The 15,515-nt window shown below is 45.2% G+C and overlaps 1 protein-coding gene across 7 annotated transcripts in view; it reads left to right on the top strand.

Moving 5' to 3' along the window:
- slmapa (sarcolemma associated protein a) overlaps positions 1 to 15,515 on the top strand; it is a 56,242-nt gene that overhangs the window by 27,783 nt on the left and 12,944 nt on the right. For 4 of the 7 annotated variants that reach the window (XM_010874672.5, XM_010874716.5, XM_020054009.3 and 1 more), the window contains 8 exons: positions 730 to 898; positions 1,051 to 1,101; positions 1,736 to 1,840; positions 6,757 to 6,816; positions 7,395 to 7,469; positions 8,956 to 9,036; positions 9,931 to 9,990; positions 15,115 to 15,315. In XM_010874672.5, coding sequence (XP_010872974.1) covers positions 730 to 898; positions 1,051 to 1,101; positions 1,736 to 1,840; positions 6,757 to 6,816; positions 7,395 to 7,469; positions 8,956 to 9,036; positions 9,931 to 9,990; positions 15,115 to 15,315 — 802 coding nt within the window. The remainder of the gene's footprint in view (positions 1 to 729; positions 899 to 1,050; positions 1,102 to 1,735; positions 1,841 to 6,756; positions 6,817 to 7,394; positions 7,470 to 8,955; positions 9,037 to 9,930; positions 9,991 to 15,114; positions 15,316 to 15,515) is intronic. The other 3 variants (XM_010874690.5, XM_034287652.1, XM_010874708.5) reach the window with 2 other exon arrangements.

Genomic DNA, 15,515 nt, shown 5'->3' with positions numbered 1-15,515 from the left:
CATCATGATTACTTTTAGATTGTGAAAAAAAACGTATGTCTGATTTGGTTTAGAAAGTGCTGAGCCAAAGCTGGAACGCATGGTTAAAGAAGCATTTAGGAAACAAGTCACTGACAATGATCCTAGCCACTGTGTATCTACTCTTGTTGCTTTTTGGGGTTTCAGACTGGGTCTCTGGAAAGGCCCTTTCTGACAACTGATGTAAAAGGGGCTTCATAAAATACATTTGATTGATACTCTGGTTATAGATCATCTATCGCTGATGACTTTTTGTTTTGTACAATAACCATCTTCAGAACACCTAAACGCCTGCAATGTAAGTAGTTTTAGGCTGAAATACATCGCACCTTTCAGTCAATGAGTATAGTAGAACCAGAATAAATTTGACTCATTGGGACCTTTTGCTAGTCCTTGTGAGGCAAAAGTAAATTTCCGGCTCAGGGTTTAGGGTCAAACTTAGAATTTATTTTATAGTTAGAATTGGGGTTTCTTTAAGGTTCAGGCATTGTTGTTTAGTTGGTTAAGTTTAGGGTTAAGGTTAGGCATTACATCTAGGTAAAGTTTAGGCATAAATGTTACTTTATTGAGGTTAAGGTTAGTGTTAGGTTAAGGATTAGGGTTAGTTTCAGGGTTAAGATTAGGGCAAGGATGCATGCAATTTCTAATTTCTTGTCCCTATGAGGGTAGCTGTACAAACGTGTGTGTGTGTGTGTTTGTGTGTGTGTTTAGCTAGCGGAGGGTCGTCAGGAGGAGTTGACCCAGAAGGGTCAGATTGAGAAGAAGGAGCTCCAGCTTCGTATCGATGAGATGGAGGAGAAAGAACTGGCACTGCAGGCTCGCATTGAGGCCCTCCAGGCTGACAATGACTTCACCAATGAACGCCTCACTGCCTTGCAAGGTAACACCTCACACACGCACCCATCACCGCGCATACACACACGCATGCACACATCCCCTGTAGGGAAACTGTTTAGGGATACATGGCTCTGAAGGGAAGTTGAGCTTCTAGTTTTGTCCAACATCCTCTCTCCAATTCATTGTCATTTCCAGTTCGGTTAGAGCAGCTGCAGGAGAAAAGCATAAAGGAGAACAACACGCTAGGTGAGTGGCAGTTGGCCCGCAGGCCTGCGTCTGTCTGGCCGAGCCGTCATCTCTCTAGTGTCTGACATGGCTTCCTGTTCCCTTCCTGGGGTCCTGGTCCAAACTAGGACCCTCTCTTGGGAACAGGGGTTCATCTGGCACTCAGCCAAGCTGCTCTTCCTGCTAACCTGATCTGGCATGACTCAGGCCTTCTTCTACGTTCAGTTGCTCCGTCTTCTGTCTGCCACGTTCGTCTCTTTGTCTGACTTCTACTTTCTGTTCGTCTGTCTGATTTTCTCTGATCTGTAGCTGGAACTATCTTAATCTGTTCCTGTAGATTGTGCTGTAGCCAGTGTCCATGTTGTCCAGTATTTGGATTTGGGTGGTGAATGTAGGTGGTGGTTGGGTAGCCATGTAGCGTAAGATCTATTCTACGCCCACACTAGTCCTCATGTCTAAACTGGGGCTAGAGACTCTGTGGAGGAGAATGTGGTGGTGTTTCGTCTTACTCTTTGGGGTTTCAGGCTGGGTTTTGAAGCACCCTGTGACAGTCTCTGGTGGAAAAACCTCTCTAACCTTATTTCTGCTTGGCATGCGACATGTTGTTTGGGGCTGTTGAGGCATTGCTTCATGTCTCCTGTACATATACCACTAGGTGATCCAGCAGGAAATGATGTCATAGAATATGATGATGACTCAGACAGTGATGACACAGACGTTGATGATTCCAACATTGTGGAGGATCTGGAGGAACCAGGAGGTAGTATGTTTTCTGTAGCATGTTTGGGATGACGGGCTGATTCCCTCTCCAGCAGTCTTCCCTTCCTGGTGACTAAATCTCTCAACATGGTGATTATCGTTGTGGTTTGAATGGAGAATGTTTTTCCAGGTAAGGTGGTGTGAAACTGGTTCCTTCTGGCACCTGCCTGTTCTGGGGAGCTTCAGGGTGGAGTGGGACTCTGTTCATTACAGCTGAAAACAAGTTCAAATATTGAAGTACTTGTTTTGTATTCCATTAATTTCTTCTGTGTTCAATCTAACAGGAAGTACATTAACTATGAGAGGGACTTGTAATGTACTACACCAATCAGCCATAACATTATGACCCCCCTGCCTAATATTGTGTAGGTCCCCCTTATGTCGCCAAAACAGCCCTGACTGTCGAGGCATGGAGTCCACTAGACCTCTGAAGGTGTGCTGTGGTATCTGGCACCACGACGTTAGCAGCAGATCCTTCAAGTCCTGTAAGTTGTGAGGTGGGGCCTCCATGGATCGGACTTGTTTTCCAGCACATCCCAGAGATGCTCAATTGGATTGAGATCTGAGGAGTTTGGAGGCCAAGTCAACTCCTTGAACTCGTTGTCTTCCTCACATCCTTCCTGAACCATTTTTGCTTTGTGGCAGGGTGCATTTACCCTGCTGAAAGAGGCCAATGCCTTCTGGGAATACTGTTGCCATGAAAGGGTGCACATGGTCTGCAACAATGCTTAGGTAGGTGGTACGTGTCAAAGTAACAACCACATGAATGTCAGGACCCAAGGTTTCCCAGCAGAACATTGCCCAAAGCCTCACACTGCCTCTGCCGGCCTGCCTTCTTCCCATAGTGCATCCTGGTACCATGTGTTCTCCAGGTAAGCGACGCTCACGCACCTGGCCATCCACGTGATGTAAAAGAAAACGTGATTCATCAGACCAGGCCACCTTCTTCCATTGCTCTGTGGTCCGGTTCTGATGCTCACGTGCCCATTGTAGGCACCTTCAGCAGTGGACAGGGGTCAGCAGGTCACCCTGACTGGTCTGTGACTACGCAGCCCCATACGCAACAAACTGTGGTGCACTGTGTGTTCTGACACCTTTCTATCAGTACCAGCATTAACCTTTTCAACAATTTGAGCTATAGTAGTTCATCTGTTGGATCGGACCACACGGGCCAGCCTTCACTCCCCACGTGCATCAATGAGGCTTGTCGCCAGTTCACCGCTTTTCCTTCCTTGAACCTCTTTTGAACATGTCGCCAGTTCACCCTTTTGCCAGTTCACCGCTTTTCCTTCCATGGGCCTCTTTTGATTGGTACTGACCATTGCAGACCGGGAATACCCCACAAGGGCTGCAGTTTTGGAGATGTTCTGACCCAGTCGTCTATAGCGTCACAATTTGACCCTTGTCAAAGTCTCTCAGATCCTTATGCTGGCCCATTTTTCCTGTTTCTTACACATCAACTCTGAAGACCGAATGTTCACTTGCTGCCTAATATATCCCACCCACTGACAGGTGCCATGATGACGAGATTATCAGTGTTATTCACTTAACCTGTCAGTGGTCATAATGTTATGGCTGATGGGTGTATCAGTGTTATTCACTTCACCTGTCAGTGGTCATAATGTTATGGCTGATCGGTATATAATCAGCTATTCATGTTGTGTGCTCACAGTGGTTTCTTTTAACAGGATTGTTTTGCTCTTCCTTGCTCACTCCCTCGTTCGCTTCCTCCCTCTTGTTTTCTCTCATCACATCGTTGTTCATGACTGTCAACAGTAGACCTGTAATAATTGCATGAAAGACCACAGAAGACTGATCTCTTCATTTAGCTCCACTGCTGTATTCCTATACCCTACCTTTGCTTTAATGTAAACCATTAAACCAATGAGTCCCTGATGCAGAAAGCCCTCTAATGAACTAAACATTCAACTGAGGTGTGCTCAAACGTCAGCTGTCATCCTTACCCTCGGTCAACCTGTCCTGTAACTTTAGCTATCGACTGGACTGAGCTGTTTTAAAATATTATACAATTCGTCCTGTTCCTTGGAAGTTTTGGGTTGGTCCAAATCTTTGTTTGGCAAACCTGTTGTTGCTGCCTTCCAGGATGTTGGTGTCATGGACTGTGGATGTCTCATGCATCCTGTTTCTGGGCCTTAGAGTAAAATGCCATCCTCGGCTGTGTGTTATCACTCCGTGTGCATGTTCCTTTAGGCTGAAACTGACCTGAGGACTCATATTTAATGGTAGATTTTTCTTCTTCTGTTGGACCATTTTCTTAAAAAACGGGGAGGGGACTTCACCGCTGTAATCAACCAGCACATAGAGGGCCAGAGTGAGTGTCCCTAAAGAGGAATCAACCAGCACATAGAGGGCCAGAGTGAGTGTCCCTAAAGAGGAATCAACCAGCACATAGAGGGCCAGAGTGAGTGTCCCTAAAGAGGAATCAACCAGCACATAGAGGGCCAGAGTGAGTGTCCCTAAAGAGGAATCAACCAGCACATAGAGGGCCAGAGTGAGTGTCCCTAAAGACCAGCACAAAGAGGGCCAGAGTGATTGTCCCTAAAGACCAGCACATAGAGGGCCAGAGTGAGTGTCCCTAAAGACCAGCACATAGAGGGCCAGAGTGATTGTCCCTAAAGACCAGCACATAGAGGGCCAGAGTGATTGTCCCTAAAGACCAGCACATAGAGGGCCAGAGTGATTGTCCCTAAAGACCAGCACATAGAGGGCCAGAGTGATTGTCCCTAAAGACCAGCACATAGAGGGCCAGAGTGATTGTCCCTAAAGACCAGCACATAGAGGGCCAGAGTGATTGTCCCTAAAGACCAGCACATAGAGGGCCAGAGTGATTGTCCCTAAAGACCAGCACATAGAGGGCCAGAGTGAGTGTCCCTAAAGAGTACAACATCACCAAGGCGTTCTTTCCACTGTTGTCTGGCTCTAATCAAATCATATTATTAATAGAGCTCAGCTCTCCAGCCGGGGCTCGTGTCACTCTGTTCCTGTTGGTGTTCTAAATGCGGATGCTGACTGGTCATCTATATTGGTCTCTGCTATACCTGTAGCTTCTTTATTGGATTTCTGCCCTCTGTCTGAATGACGTGCTCATTTGTCTGAATGACGTGCTCATTTGTCTGAATGACGTGCTCATTTGTCTGAATGACGTGCTCATTTGTCTGAATGACGTGCTCATTTGTCTGAATGACGTGCTCATTTGTCTGAATGACGTGCTCATTTGTCTGAATGACGTGCTCATTTGTCTGAATGACGTGCTCATTTGTCTGGAGAAAAAGGCCAAGACATTTCTCCCTCTGCTAATTCAGTTGACTGTTGGCTTTACTGATGTTGAGCATGTTGTTCTACCGTTACCTTACACGTCAAAATGTTGTCAGAGTATTCTGCATGTCCATTTCAGAGCGTCAGTTTTGTAATAAAAGCACAGCACACATAACCCAACCTGGCTAATGCAGTCAGAATTATAAAATACTCATTTTCCATTAAGATTTTAGGATTTAGCAGACAGTTACACAGAGCCGCTTCCAAGGGATGTGCTGAGGTGTTTTACTTTTACCTTGTCTGTTTGTTTTTTCTGAACGTGTATTCTTTTGGGTTTCTTGTGGAGAGTTTTAATCTTCTTCCACCCCAAATTCTGTTGTTTAGCTCTCTTTATGCTTGGACTCACAGCAGATTGCTGAGGTAGATATTTTCTAAGGTTTTGGGTTAGTGGTAGGTTGTCCTTTTGTTGGCTTGATACTGGAATCGTTTAATAAGTTTAGAAGATTGGTTCCTAACAGGTACTTTTTTTTTTTTTTTTCGTTGATTTAGAGGTTTTGTTTAGTTATGTTTAGCTGTGCAGAGCAGATCCAAAGGCAGACCACAGGAAATGTGTTACTTTGATTATCAAAAATATCCCTTTCAGTGTTTATGTTTGCATGTGTTGAGACATTTACGCTTTGTTTTCAGCATATCATCGCAACCTCCAAGTTTTGGTTCTTCTCTTGGGACTGTTGGGGTTTTAACTTTCCGGTTGCATGATGGGTCTTGTAGTTAACTGTTACTGATGATGCTAATTGTTATATCTGTGCCAGTTTTTAATGCTACATTCTGACATCATGCAGCTTTGTTTGGTGGTGTTATGTGTTCATCAACATTTTTGTTTAACACTAAATAGCTTTAATATGCTGTTCTTAAAGGGGAGTAACAACAAATATCTACAGTTTGTCAAAGTTCATAAATCACTTGACGTTATTGTTGGACTGTCTCTCTATTGGAGAGCAGGATCACCTCAGAGCAGGGTTGAGCTAGCTTGAGTTCCGCGTCATCTGGTTATATTGCTCACCCCTCAGCTAAAGACTCTTGTTTGAACCTTATAATGATTATCTATGTGAAAAACAAATGTGCTGTCAACGAAAATACTTTTGGTACATACGATACAAATTTAATGTAATTGTCAGTTGAGGGTTTTAAAATTTGCCTGTTCTCACATCTCTAAAGATGGCTAGTTGACATGTATTGTTAGTCCACATGCCTTCTGTAGAGACGTTAGGAAGTTGCTGAACTGAGGCTAGCTAAACCCTGCTCTCCCTGAATGACAGGGCTGCATGCATATAGAGACAGGCCAGCAAGCACTTGAACTTGGACACATTTTACATATTAATTGTTGTTCCCCTTTAAAAATATGAGTTATTTATCAGATGCTTTTATCCTTGCAATGACAAAACCAGGGACTTTTCCTGCAACTCAAAGCAAGTTAGAACAGGTTTTGGAGATGGATGGTAGAATAACAGACACACTCGGCTTTTCCCTGGGCTCTGGGTAAAACGGCCCTTGGAAGGTGGTGTGATTTGAGATCAAGGATGCAATAGAGGAGTGGTAATTTCTTTGAACAGCTTTATTTATTTTTTTCTTTCTTTACAGCTGTGAAGCAGTTCAAAGAAGCAGTTGGATCGTCGTTGCACAAGCTGGCGAACTTTGACGGTAAAGTGTCAGTCTGTTCTGTTGATGTCCTTACACGTGGTAAAGAAATCCACCAGTTACCAGGATTTGTCTTGGTCATATTCCAGAGCCAGCAAGGCAAAATTGCATCTGCCTATTTTTATCGGGTCTTCAACCACCACTAATAACAGATCACAATATTAGACTTGAGTAAACAAGTTTATTTAATTTTCCTAATTAACAAATGTATTACTTTTATGAAATATTTGTAAGGTGTGGCTCCTAACGGAGCAGTATTTCTGACGTTTGATGATGTGAACAAAAACCTGTCCAATGCATCTTGTCTCACTGGTCAGACTCTATATACTACAAAACAAAAGCATACCAGATAATAGCTGTCCCACAACAACATTACAACCTGTTGGTTCTTGGATGCAGAAGACCGGTGTTGTGGAAGATGATTAGTCAGTAGACTGATCCCATTTCAGTACGGTCTTATTCAGTGTAATCCGAAAGACCGCCCTCCCACACAGCTTTCACTCACCCCATCCTCTGGGTAGTTACTATATCTGACTGCTGCTCTCCGTCGGTCACTCCTGTTGTCTCTCTAACTCTCTCAGAGGTGATCGATGCCCACCTGCAGAACAACCAGACAGCAGAAGAGGATAGCCTGACCAGTCCTGACAGACTCAAAGGTAAAAAAACAAAACAATGCTCTCTTTATATAGTAGATGGCTTTTAACTGTAATATGTCTGAAAGCACCACCATGTGGAGGTACCAGGTATTGTTCTTCCAGAATGGGCATCCTGAGTCACAGTTGGGTTTGGTGGCGCCTGGCTTTCTGTCACTGCTTGGGCCTGCAGACCAGATGATGGCCGGTCTCTACCGGCTGAACCGGGAGATTAATCTGAGTCACAAAGCAACACACTGCATGTGTTCATGGCTCCTGTGGAGAATCCTGGCTTGTGTCTTTGTTTTGTTAGTGACTACAACAAACATGACGTTGCTATGGAGAGGTCAGTGTCTGCCCCACTCTGTGTCTAGGGCCAGTTCCCAGGGAGCCCTCTACCACGGGGACAGGCTGGTTCTGGGGGGCCGGGTCTTAATTGAACCGCTTTGAAGATCACTTGAGTTCTGTTCAGTCAATCACTAATCAACTAGCAAAGTGGCTCAGTGTGTTTTGTTTTTTTTAGTTGAAACTAAATCTTGCACGAACTTTGGTATTTCAGGACATGGTTGCCCTAGCACTGCTTTACAACATCTTTGGAGGGTGCGTGCATTTATAGACTTCCTGGTTGAGGTAGCCGACTGTTGCTAGGCAGTTCTTGGGGATGTATTGCATTTGGATTCTTCTATTGTTTTAAGTGCTATAGAAATGATTTATTTAATGGTGCAGAGAACTGATGAACCTTCTGGTGTTCTGGAAGTTTCTGAGAGGTTGAGTAAATGTCAGAGATGCAGATGTGTAGAGGCAGCTTGTCTCCCAAATCCCCCTGGGGGACACACACAACACCCAGTCCTGGGGGACACACAACACCCAGTTTACTCTACAAGATCAAAATAAAGAGCTGTTTTTATCTTCTTTGCTGGTTCTCTCCTGGGCCTGTGATGAAGGCCTGCCCTGAACACTATCGCCCTAACCTCCGATTTGTCCTGCTGTGTGACTCTGTGTCACCCTGCTCAGTTTGCCGTCTCTGTCCAAATACCTGAGTGCATAGCGACTATTGTTGAGTTTCCTAACAGCATGTATTAGCACTTAACCCCAGACGGCTGTGTGGATCACTCACATCAGAACCCCACTGGACAGAACAAAAGACCCAGCTATTTTAGCCATGTGGCGCAACCGTAACCATAACTCAGTACCCCTGGGTGGTGGGGGGGGGTGGCCAGGGGTATGACCATCTGTGGTGAAGAAGAGGCTGGGAGTAAGAGGAGCAAACCAACCCTGTCGCGGGGGGGGGGGGGGTCGTCATCTGTGCCTTGATATATTAACGTCTGGATTAAGACATTGACATGATGTCTGTTTCATGACATGAGGATTTCTGAATCTGTATTTTGGGGGTTTCAGCTCAGTAATGCTCATGTCAGGTCAGTGTTGTCAGTGTTGCCCCTGTTCTGAATGGTCTCTCCTGGTCTGAATGGTCTCTCCTGGTCTGAATGGTCTCTCCCGGCCTGTCTAGAAAACCAGCTGGATGCTAAAGAGGCTGATATGTCAGACACTCTGAGCCCCAGTAAGGATCGCAGCAGTGACGACACCTCTGGTAACTAACTCTAGAATTTTTATCGGCATTAGCAAGCTACATTTCTTGTAATTTTTAAGAGGGGTTATTTGGACTATGTTCCTCACATCAGTAAGTCTTTAGCGATAAGCCATGTTGGCAGTGTGTCTATGTACCTTTCTGTTTATAGTCACTATAGCATGCTGAGTTACTTGTGTCCAATCACAATTAGAGTATTGATTTTATCTATTTTAATGTCTGTCTGTGTGGATCACTTTGGTCTCAGCTTCGTGTTCACTGTGAATACTTTGTCCTCTCTCCCCCCCTCCTCTCTCTCTCTCTCTCTCTCTCTCTCTCTCTCTCTCTCTCGCTCTCTCGCTCTCTCGCTCTCTCGCTCTCTCGCTCTCTCGCTCTCTCGCTCTCTCGCTCTCTCGCTCTCTCGCTCTCTCTCTCTCTCTCTCGCTCTCTCGCTCTCTCGCTCTCTCGCTCTCTCGCTCTCTCGCTCGCTCTCTCGCTCGCTCGCTCTCTCGCTCTCTCGCTCTCTCTCTCGCTCTCTCGCTCTCTCGCTCTCTCGCTCGCTCGCTCTCTCGCTCTCTCGCTCGCTCGCTCGCTCGCTCGCTCGCTCTCTCGCTCTCTCGCTCTCTCGCTCTCTCGCTCTCTCTCTCGCTCTCTCTCTCGCTCTCTCTCTCGCTCTCTCGCTCTCTCTCTCGCTCTCTCTCTCGCTCTCTCTCTCGCTCTCTCTCTCGCTCTCTCTCTCGCTCTCTCTCTCGCTCTCTCTCTCGCTCTCTCTCTCGCTCTCTCTCTCGCTCTCTCTCTCGCTCTCTCTCTCGCTCTCTCTCTCGCTCTCTCTCTCGCTCTCTCTCTCGCTCTCTCTCTCGCTCTCTCTCTCGCTCTCTCTGTTTTTCTGACGGACTTTCGCTTAATTTCTCTCTGTAGACGGAAACATGGATGATCATGAACTGAACGAGCCTCAAAACAGAGTCGCCCTGCTCAAAGGTAAATGGCGCTTACACTTAATGGTGCTACAGACTTCACTGTAGTGGTTCAGCGGTTTTACACATCAATATGAATAGTGATGTCACAGTGATGGCCAAACAGTCACCCATGATATTGACATGTCCATATATGATATCAATAGAGATGTCAAGGTGTTGGTGATATTGATACTAATATGAAGTATTTACTGTTCTGTTTAAGCCGTTTCATTTGTCTGTGTTGGTCTGGTTCACATGGACACCTGTTGTATAGAGTCTGCCGTCTGTTTGACTCCTTACATCCATTTATGGGAATGTTGAGGAGGCGTGTTGCACAGATGAGTGGTACTGTCCTGTTAACCACTGCCCACTCGCTGGTGAGTCATCATTTGTGGTTACGTTAGAACGCGTCCAGGCTCCTAAATGAAACCCTAAATAGTACTGTGGTTATCGGAAGTGGACAAATATGGAAGAGGGGGCCTCCTGATACACTGTGCGTGCGCGTTATTAGGCCAGGGTGGCAGGGTGTGACCGTGGAGCTCACGGCTGGACCTCGTGATTATTTATAGAGTTAGAAGGGGGGTGAAAGTGGAGGACAGGCCTGATGGTGGAACTGAGCTGTGAACAGGACACTGCATGACACATGACCTGTAATTAGGCCTCCCCGAGGGCAAACTCACAGGTTCCAACTTCAATTAATACACCTTTCCCCCAAGCATGATACACCCTGAAGTCCCAACAACCACAGGCTGTCCGCCTGTATCATGAGGGAACTGGAGTCCCAAATCTCATGCTGGATTTGTACCTGGCTCTAATTCCTTGATTTTAAAAACGGCAACAGGTGTGTGTGTGTGTGATGTGTTCTCAAGCATGTGCGTACACTCAACGTCAGTGATCCAGCATCTGGTCCGATGAACACTGCGTGCTGTAGGCACGCTGGTGTAATGTAAACCAATTAACAATTATCCAGGAGGAGCAAGAGGGCATTGACACAGCGTGACTTTGTCACGTAGGGAGGGGCCTGTCATTAAAAATGACGACCCCTCCGCGTCATCGTTGGATTCAAGCACTTGTAGCGTCCGTTGCTATATCAACGGTTTGACGCGCTACCGTGACGATTTTTAGAGATCATTACGGTGAGATCTAGTAGGTAAACAACGCGCATTTCCCGACAGTAAGGCTTCTCAAATGCTAATTTCTCCCACAGTTGCCCTGCTAACGCGATTTTGGTTGAGGTTATAACAGGAAACATAACGTGTTCACTTTAACAACGCAAACAAGCTAGCCAGCAAAGGTAAATAACTTTCCTTGGATACTGATTTACGTGCGCGAAGAGCGAGCGCGTAGGAGGTAAAAAATAACCGTCCACAGTACTACTACGAGCCCAAACTCTACTTGGGAAAATGAAACCAAGCAACCAGCGACGCAATGGACGCAACGTTTTTGTCTGAATTTGACTGGTTATAGCAACGGGCCTAGCAAAGTACTGTAGAAGTTCTAGACTCTCATTATTTATCCAGATATTTATCCATGGTCCACCATAGAGTGGGGTTATTGCAACAGTTTGATGCTGGAAGAGTAAATGGACACGTATCTTGCACGTTCTATGGCAGGCATAGTAGACATATATTGACTTGACATAATATATTTTGGGTAATTTATAAACTAATACATTCTGGTGGTTCTCTATTAGTGTTGTTTTGTACTGGTATTTTAAATGTATGTATGTCAATGGCGAGTTTTGTTTATTGTCCCCCAGAAAGGGGCGGTAATGTTCCCGGGTGTACTGGTCTGATGTATACCAGGGATTACACAGGCTAATCCACTTATTTTGTTTGGCTTTACTACTAATCCTGTGTTTTGATAGTTCTACTAATCCTGTGTTTGATATTGGACTGGTTGGTCTGTAATGGGATACTTCTACTAATCCTGTGTTTGATATTGGACTGGTTGGTCTGTAATGGGATACTTCTACTAATCCTGTGTTTGATATTGGACTGGGTGGTCTGTAATGGGATACTTCTACTAATCCTGTGTTTGATATTGGACTGGGTAGTCTGTAATGGGATACTTCTACTAATCCTGTGTTTGATATTGGACTGGGTGGTCTGTAATGGGATACTTCTACTAATCCTGTGTTTGATATTGGACTGGGTGGTCTGTAATGGGATACTTCTACTAATCCTGTGTTTGATATTGTACTGGGTGGTCTGTAATGGGATACTTCTTCTAATCCTGTGTTTGATATTGGACTGGGTGGTCTGTAATGGGATACTTCTACTAATCCTGTGTTTGATATTGGACTGGGTGGTCTGTAATGGGATACTTCTACTAATCCTGTGTTTGATATTGGACTGGGTGGTCTGTAATGGGATACTTCTACTAATCCTGTGTTTGATATTGGACTGGGTGGTCTGTAATGGGATTGTACTGGGTCTAACTTTCTTTCTCACTGGTCCTAAAGGGCCAGTTGGTCTGAAATCTACTGGGCCGAATTGATTAAAAAAATATATATAACTGAATTTTACCAATATATAATATGTAAATATCATATCATCAGAATATTGATTCATACCACAGATTTGCATGTAATTTGAGTCATCAGATCTGATAAAAGCAATTGCTTTACATACATATGATGCAATGCACATCATTACGTTTTAATAAATGGTTAGCAAAATATTAGCTACTATAAATATAATCATCTTTTGATGAAGATGCTTGGTTATTTGTTGTGACAAAAGCATGAAAATAACTGTGTTGATATATTTATGGTAACATAAATATGGTGCGATACAGTACTTGGACTAGTTGGTTGACTGCCTTCTACTGTGTCACTGCTAGTAAGTGCTTAGGCAGGCGTAGTTAACATGACACTTACTGTCGACTAGCCATGTCAGTATGGTTTCAATATCCGTATTCAAAGGACTATGTCATGGATGTTTTCTACCTCTTCATAACATAAGCGGTCATGATTAGTTTTTCAATTTGGCTACGCGCCACCTCATTCATTCGGAGCAGGAAGACATTCATTGATGCAGCCTCTGTAGGTAAACGACCCTTAAACGACCCTGCCTTATCGGCTTTCCGTCGGGAACGTTGTGTCCCCTTGCTGTTATCGTTTTCACTCCATGGAACCTGTTCTTTCCCCAATAACAACAATGAGAGCACTTGCTTTGCCTGGTACGATACTGTACTTGGGTCCTGTCTAGAATGCACTATGAACTATGATTGGTCAAAACAGACGAGGCGTTGAATATTATTGGTAAAAAAGACGAATGCGCCAGATGCATTTTAATGCGAGAACGAGCAAAAATCCACGTTTTAATACTATGTATTTAAATGGGGACGGCCCTATGTTAGGTCTTACAGGCCCCAGGCCAGCGGACCATCGTTAATGTTGACTCCTGGATAGCGCTGTAGCAGGAGTTGATTCTACAACTGTTCATTGTCTCTTGAGTAGTTGAGTAGCTCTTCTTCCGTCGGTCTTCTGATTGGTCCCTAGTTTTCTCACAACATAATTTAGCATTTCATAATGTAACTGCTCTTACCAAAATGGCCTTACGAGTAAACGCGTTGCTTTTCATCCTGGTCTCACAATGCATTTGACACCTTGACTAATTGCGCCACCCCATTTCATTTTGCTGTGATCTATGACTGATATGATGTAACCGCTGATTCAGGGTCAGGCAAACCCTATATCATTTAGATGGACCAGTAAGAGCTCTTCTATGTGCTCCATATTAGTGATCGATCTGTAGGTGCTTGGCTGCCGTTGTTTGTCTCCTGCCACAGGGAGGTCATGTCCTTCTGGCACGTGCACACACGTGCACACACGTGCACACACGTGCACACACTGCAGGAAGCATAACTGTAGTTTTTCTTACATTTATTCTGGTAGTTGGACTTGCAAGTCACCTCAATCCTCAAGTTGAAGGAGAGTGACTCCGACAAGACTTAAGTCTGTTCTCTCCAGGGATGTTGCTCTGGTCATGGTATGACAGCCCCACCAGGGGGCACTGTTGAACTGAGATCAGCTTGCTTGGTTGTTACCATTTTAGTCACAACTTCATGGGCTCAATCCTTTATCTCTTGCCTCTGAAGGCATCAAGGTATTTCGAAGTTAATCAATCCCTGTGTAGTATCTGTGAAATTCAATGCAGTGTCCCTGTAAAATTGCCAACTGCATCCTGAACCCTACAAATTGATTGTTTACCTGTAAGAGATACCATGCTCTGGGGTGTTTTAATAAGGTTACTAAGACACTCTTCTCTCCTTCACAGTCCAGACATCAGGTCTGAGAATTAAATTAACTACGTTGAATTCATTTCCCTCTGGTCAAGTTATGTGATGATGTCACAACGTCCATGGGGGTGATGTAATGAACATCTGGCTGTAGAAGTGAAGGAGTGAGATGACATGGTTCATTTGTGGTTCCCCTGCTCCAGACCACATCATCCTAGAGAGCCTTCACCCCCCCCCCCCTGGGTCTTTCTACCACATCATCCTAGAGAGCCTTCACCCCCCTGGGTCTTTCTACTACATCAAGAACCCCCTCCCCGACTTCATTCAGCCAGGGCCCCCCCCCCCCCCCCTCATCTGGTATGGGCAATGCTGAGTTCCTGGCTGGTGAGGTGGGGTGTCCTCCTTCAACCCTGCTGTGAAGGGATTTGGCTTCCATTTGGACTCCAGGCTAGGACCGTGTGGTTCTGATTAGAGAATGAGGGCAGTGTCGGGGTTAACTGACCCCAGATCCATTACCTCATTATCGCCTTGTCGGTTCTGTTACATCATCTGAACTTCCACATGTGGACTGCTGAAGATTTAGGGGAACCAACACAGATTTCTTTGTGATATGTAAACATTTGTATGATATATATTTATTCTAGAACATTTTGTGCTTTATTGGATGATTTCTTACTGTCCTCACAGTAGGCTGGATTTATACCCATGCTGCAGTAGAATATGTCCAGGTCGGGGTTTATACCACTGGCCCCCCCTTGGGCCGCAGTGTGATGTCGCCTATTTGGTGTCTTTAGTCTGTGGTTTTAAAGGCTTTTCTATTCACCTGCTTTTTGTTATATTCAGCATCTCTGTCCCTTTCACTGTACATACGCTAATGCCCATATGCTAATGTCGTCTCCAGATGAGCTGCGTCGCGCCCACCTGGAGCCCGGGGACACGGAGGAGGTGATCGACCACCTGCACAGAGAGCTGCTGGAGGCGCAGGAGTTAGCCAACACAGGGAAGCAAAAGTGTCTGGAGCTCCAAGCCCTTTTGGAGGAGGAGAGGCGGAACAACAGACAGCAGACTGAGGAGTCAGCCAAGCAGATCCAGTACTTACAGAGTGAGTAGATCTGCAGTATCTACTTGGTTTTCAGTTCCGGGGACCCAAATGGGAGCACATTTGTGTTCTAGCCTTAGTTTGCACTATATGACTGATTGAAATAGGACTTTTCAATCAGCAAGGGATGCAGCAGTTGATCAGTTCTCCTCTGTGCGGTTGTATGGCGTCAGACTTCAGCTGTGCAGGTTAAGTTCAAATAT

This window comes from Esox lucius, chromosome 2, assembly GCF_011004845.1.
Source record: "Esox lucius isolate fEsoLuc1 chromosome 2, fEsoLuc1.pri, whole genome shotgun sequence".
Lineage (NCBI taxonomy): Eukaryota > Metazoa > Chordata > Actinopteri > Esociformes > Esocidae > Esox > Esox lucius.
This window is presented reverse-complemented; position numbering and strand designations above follow the sequence as displayed.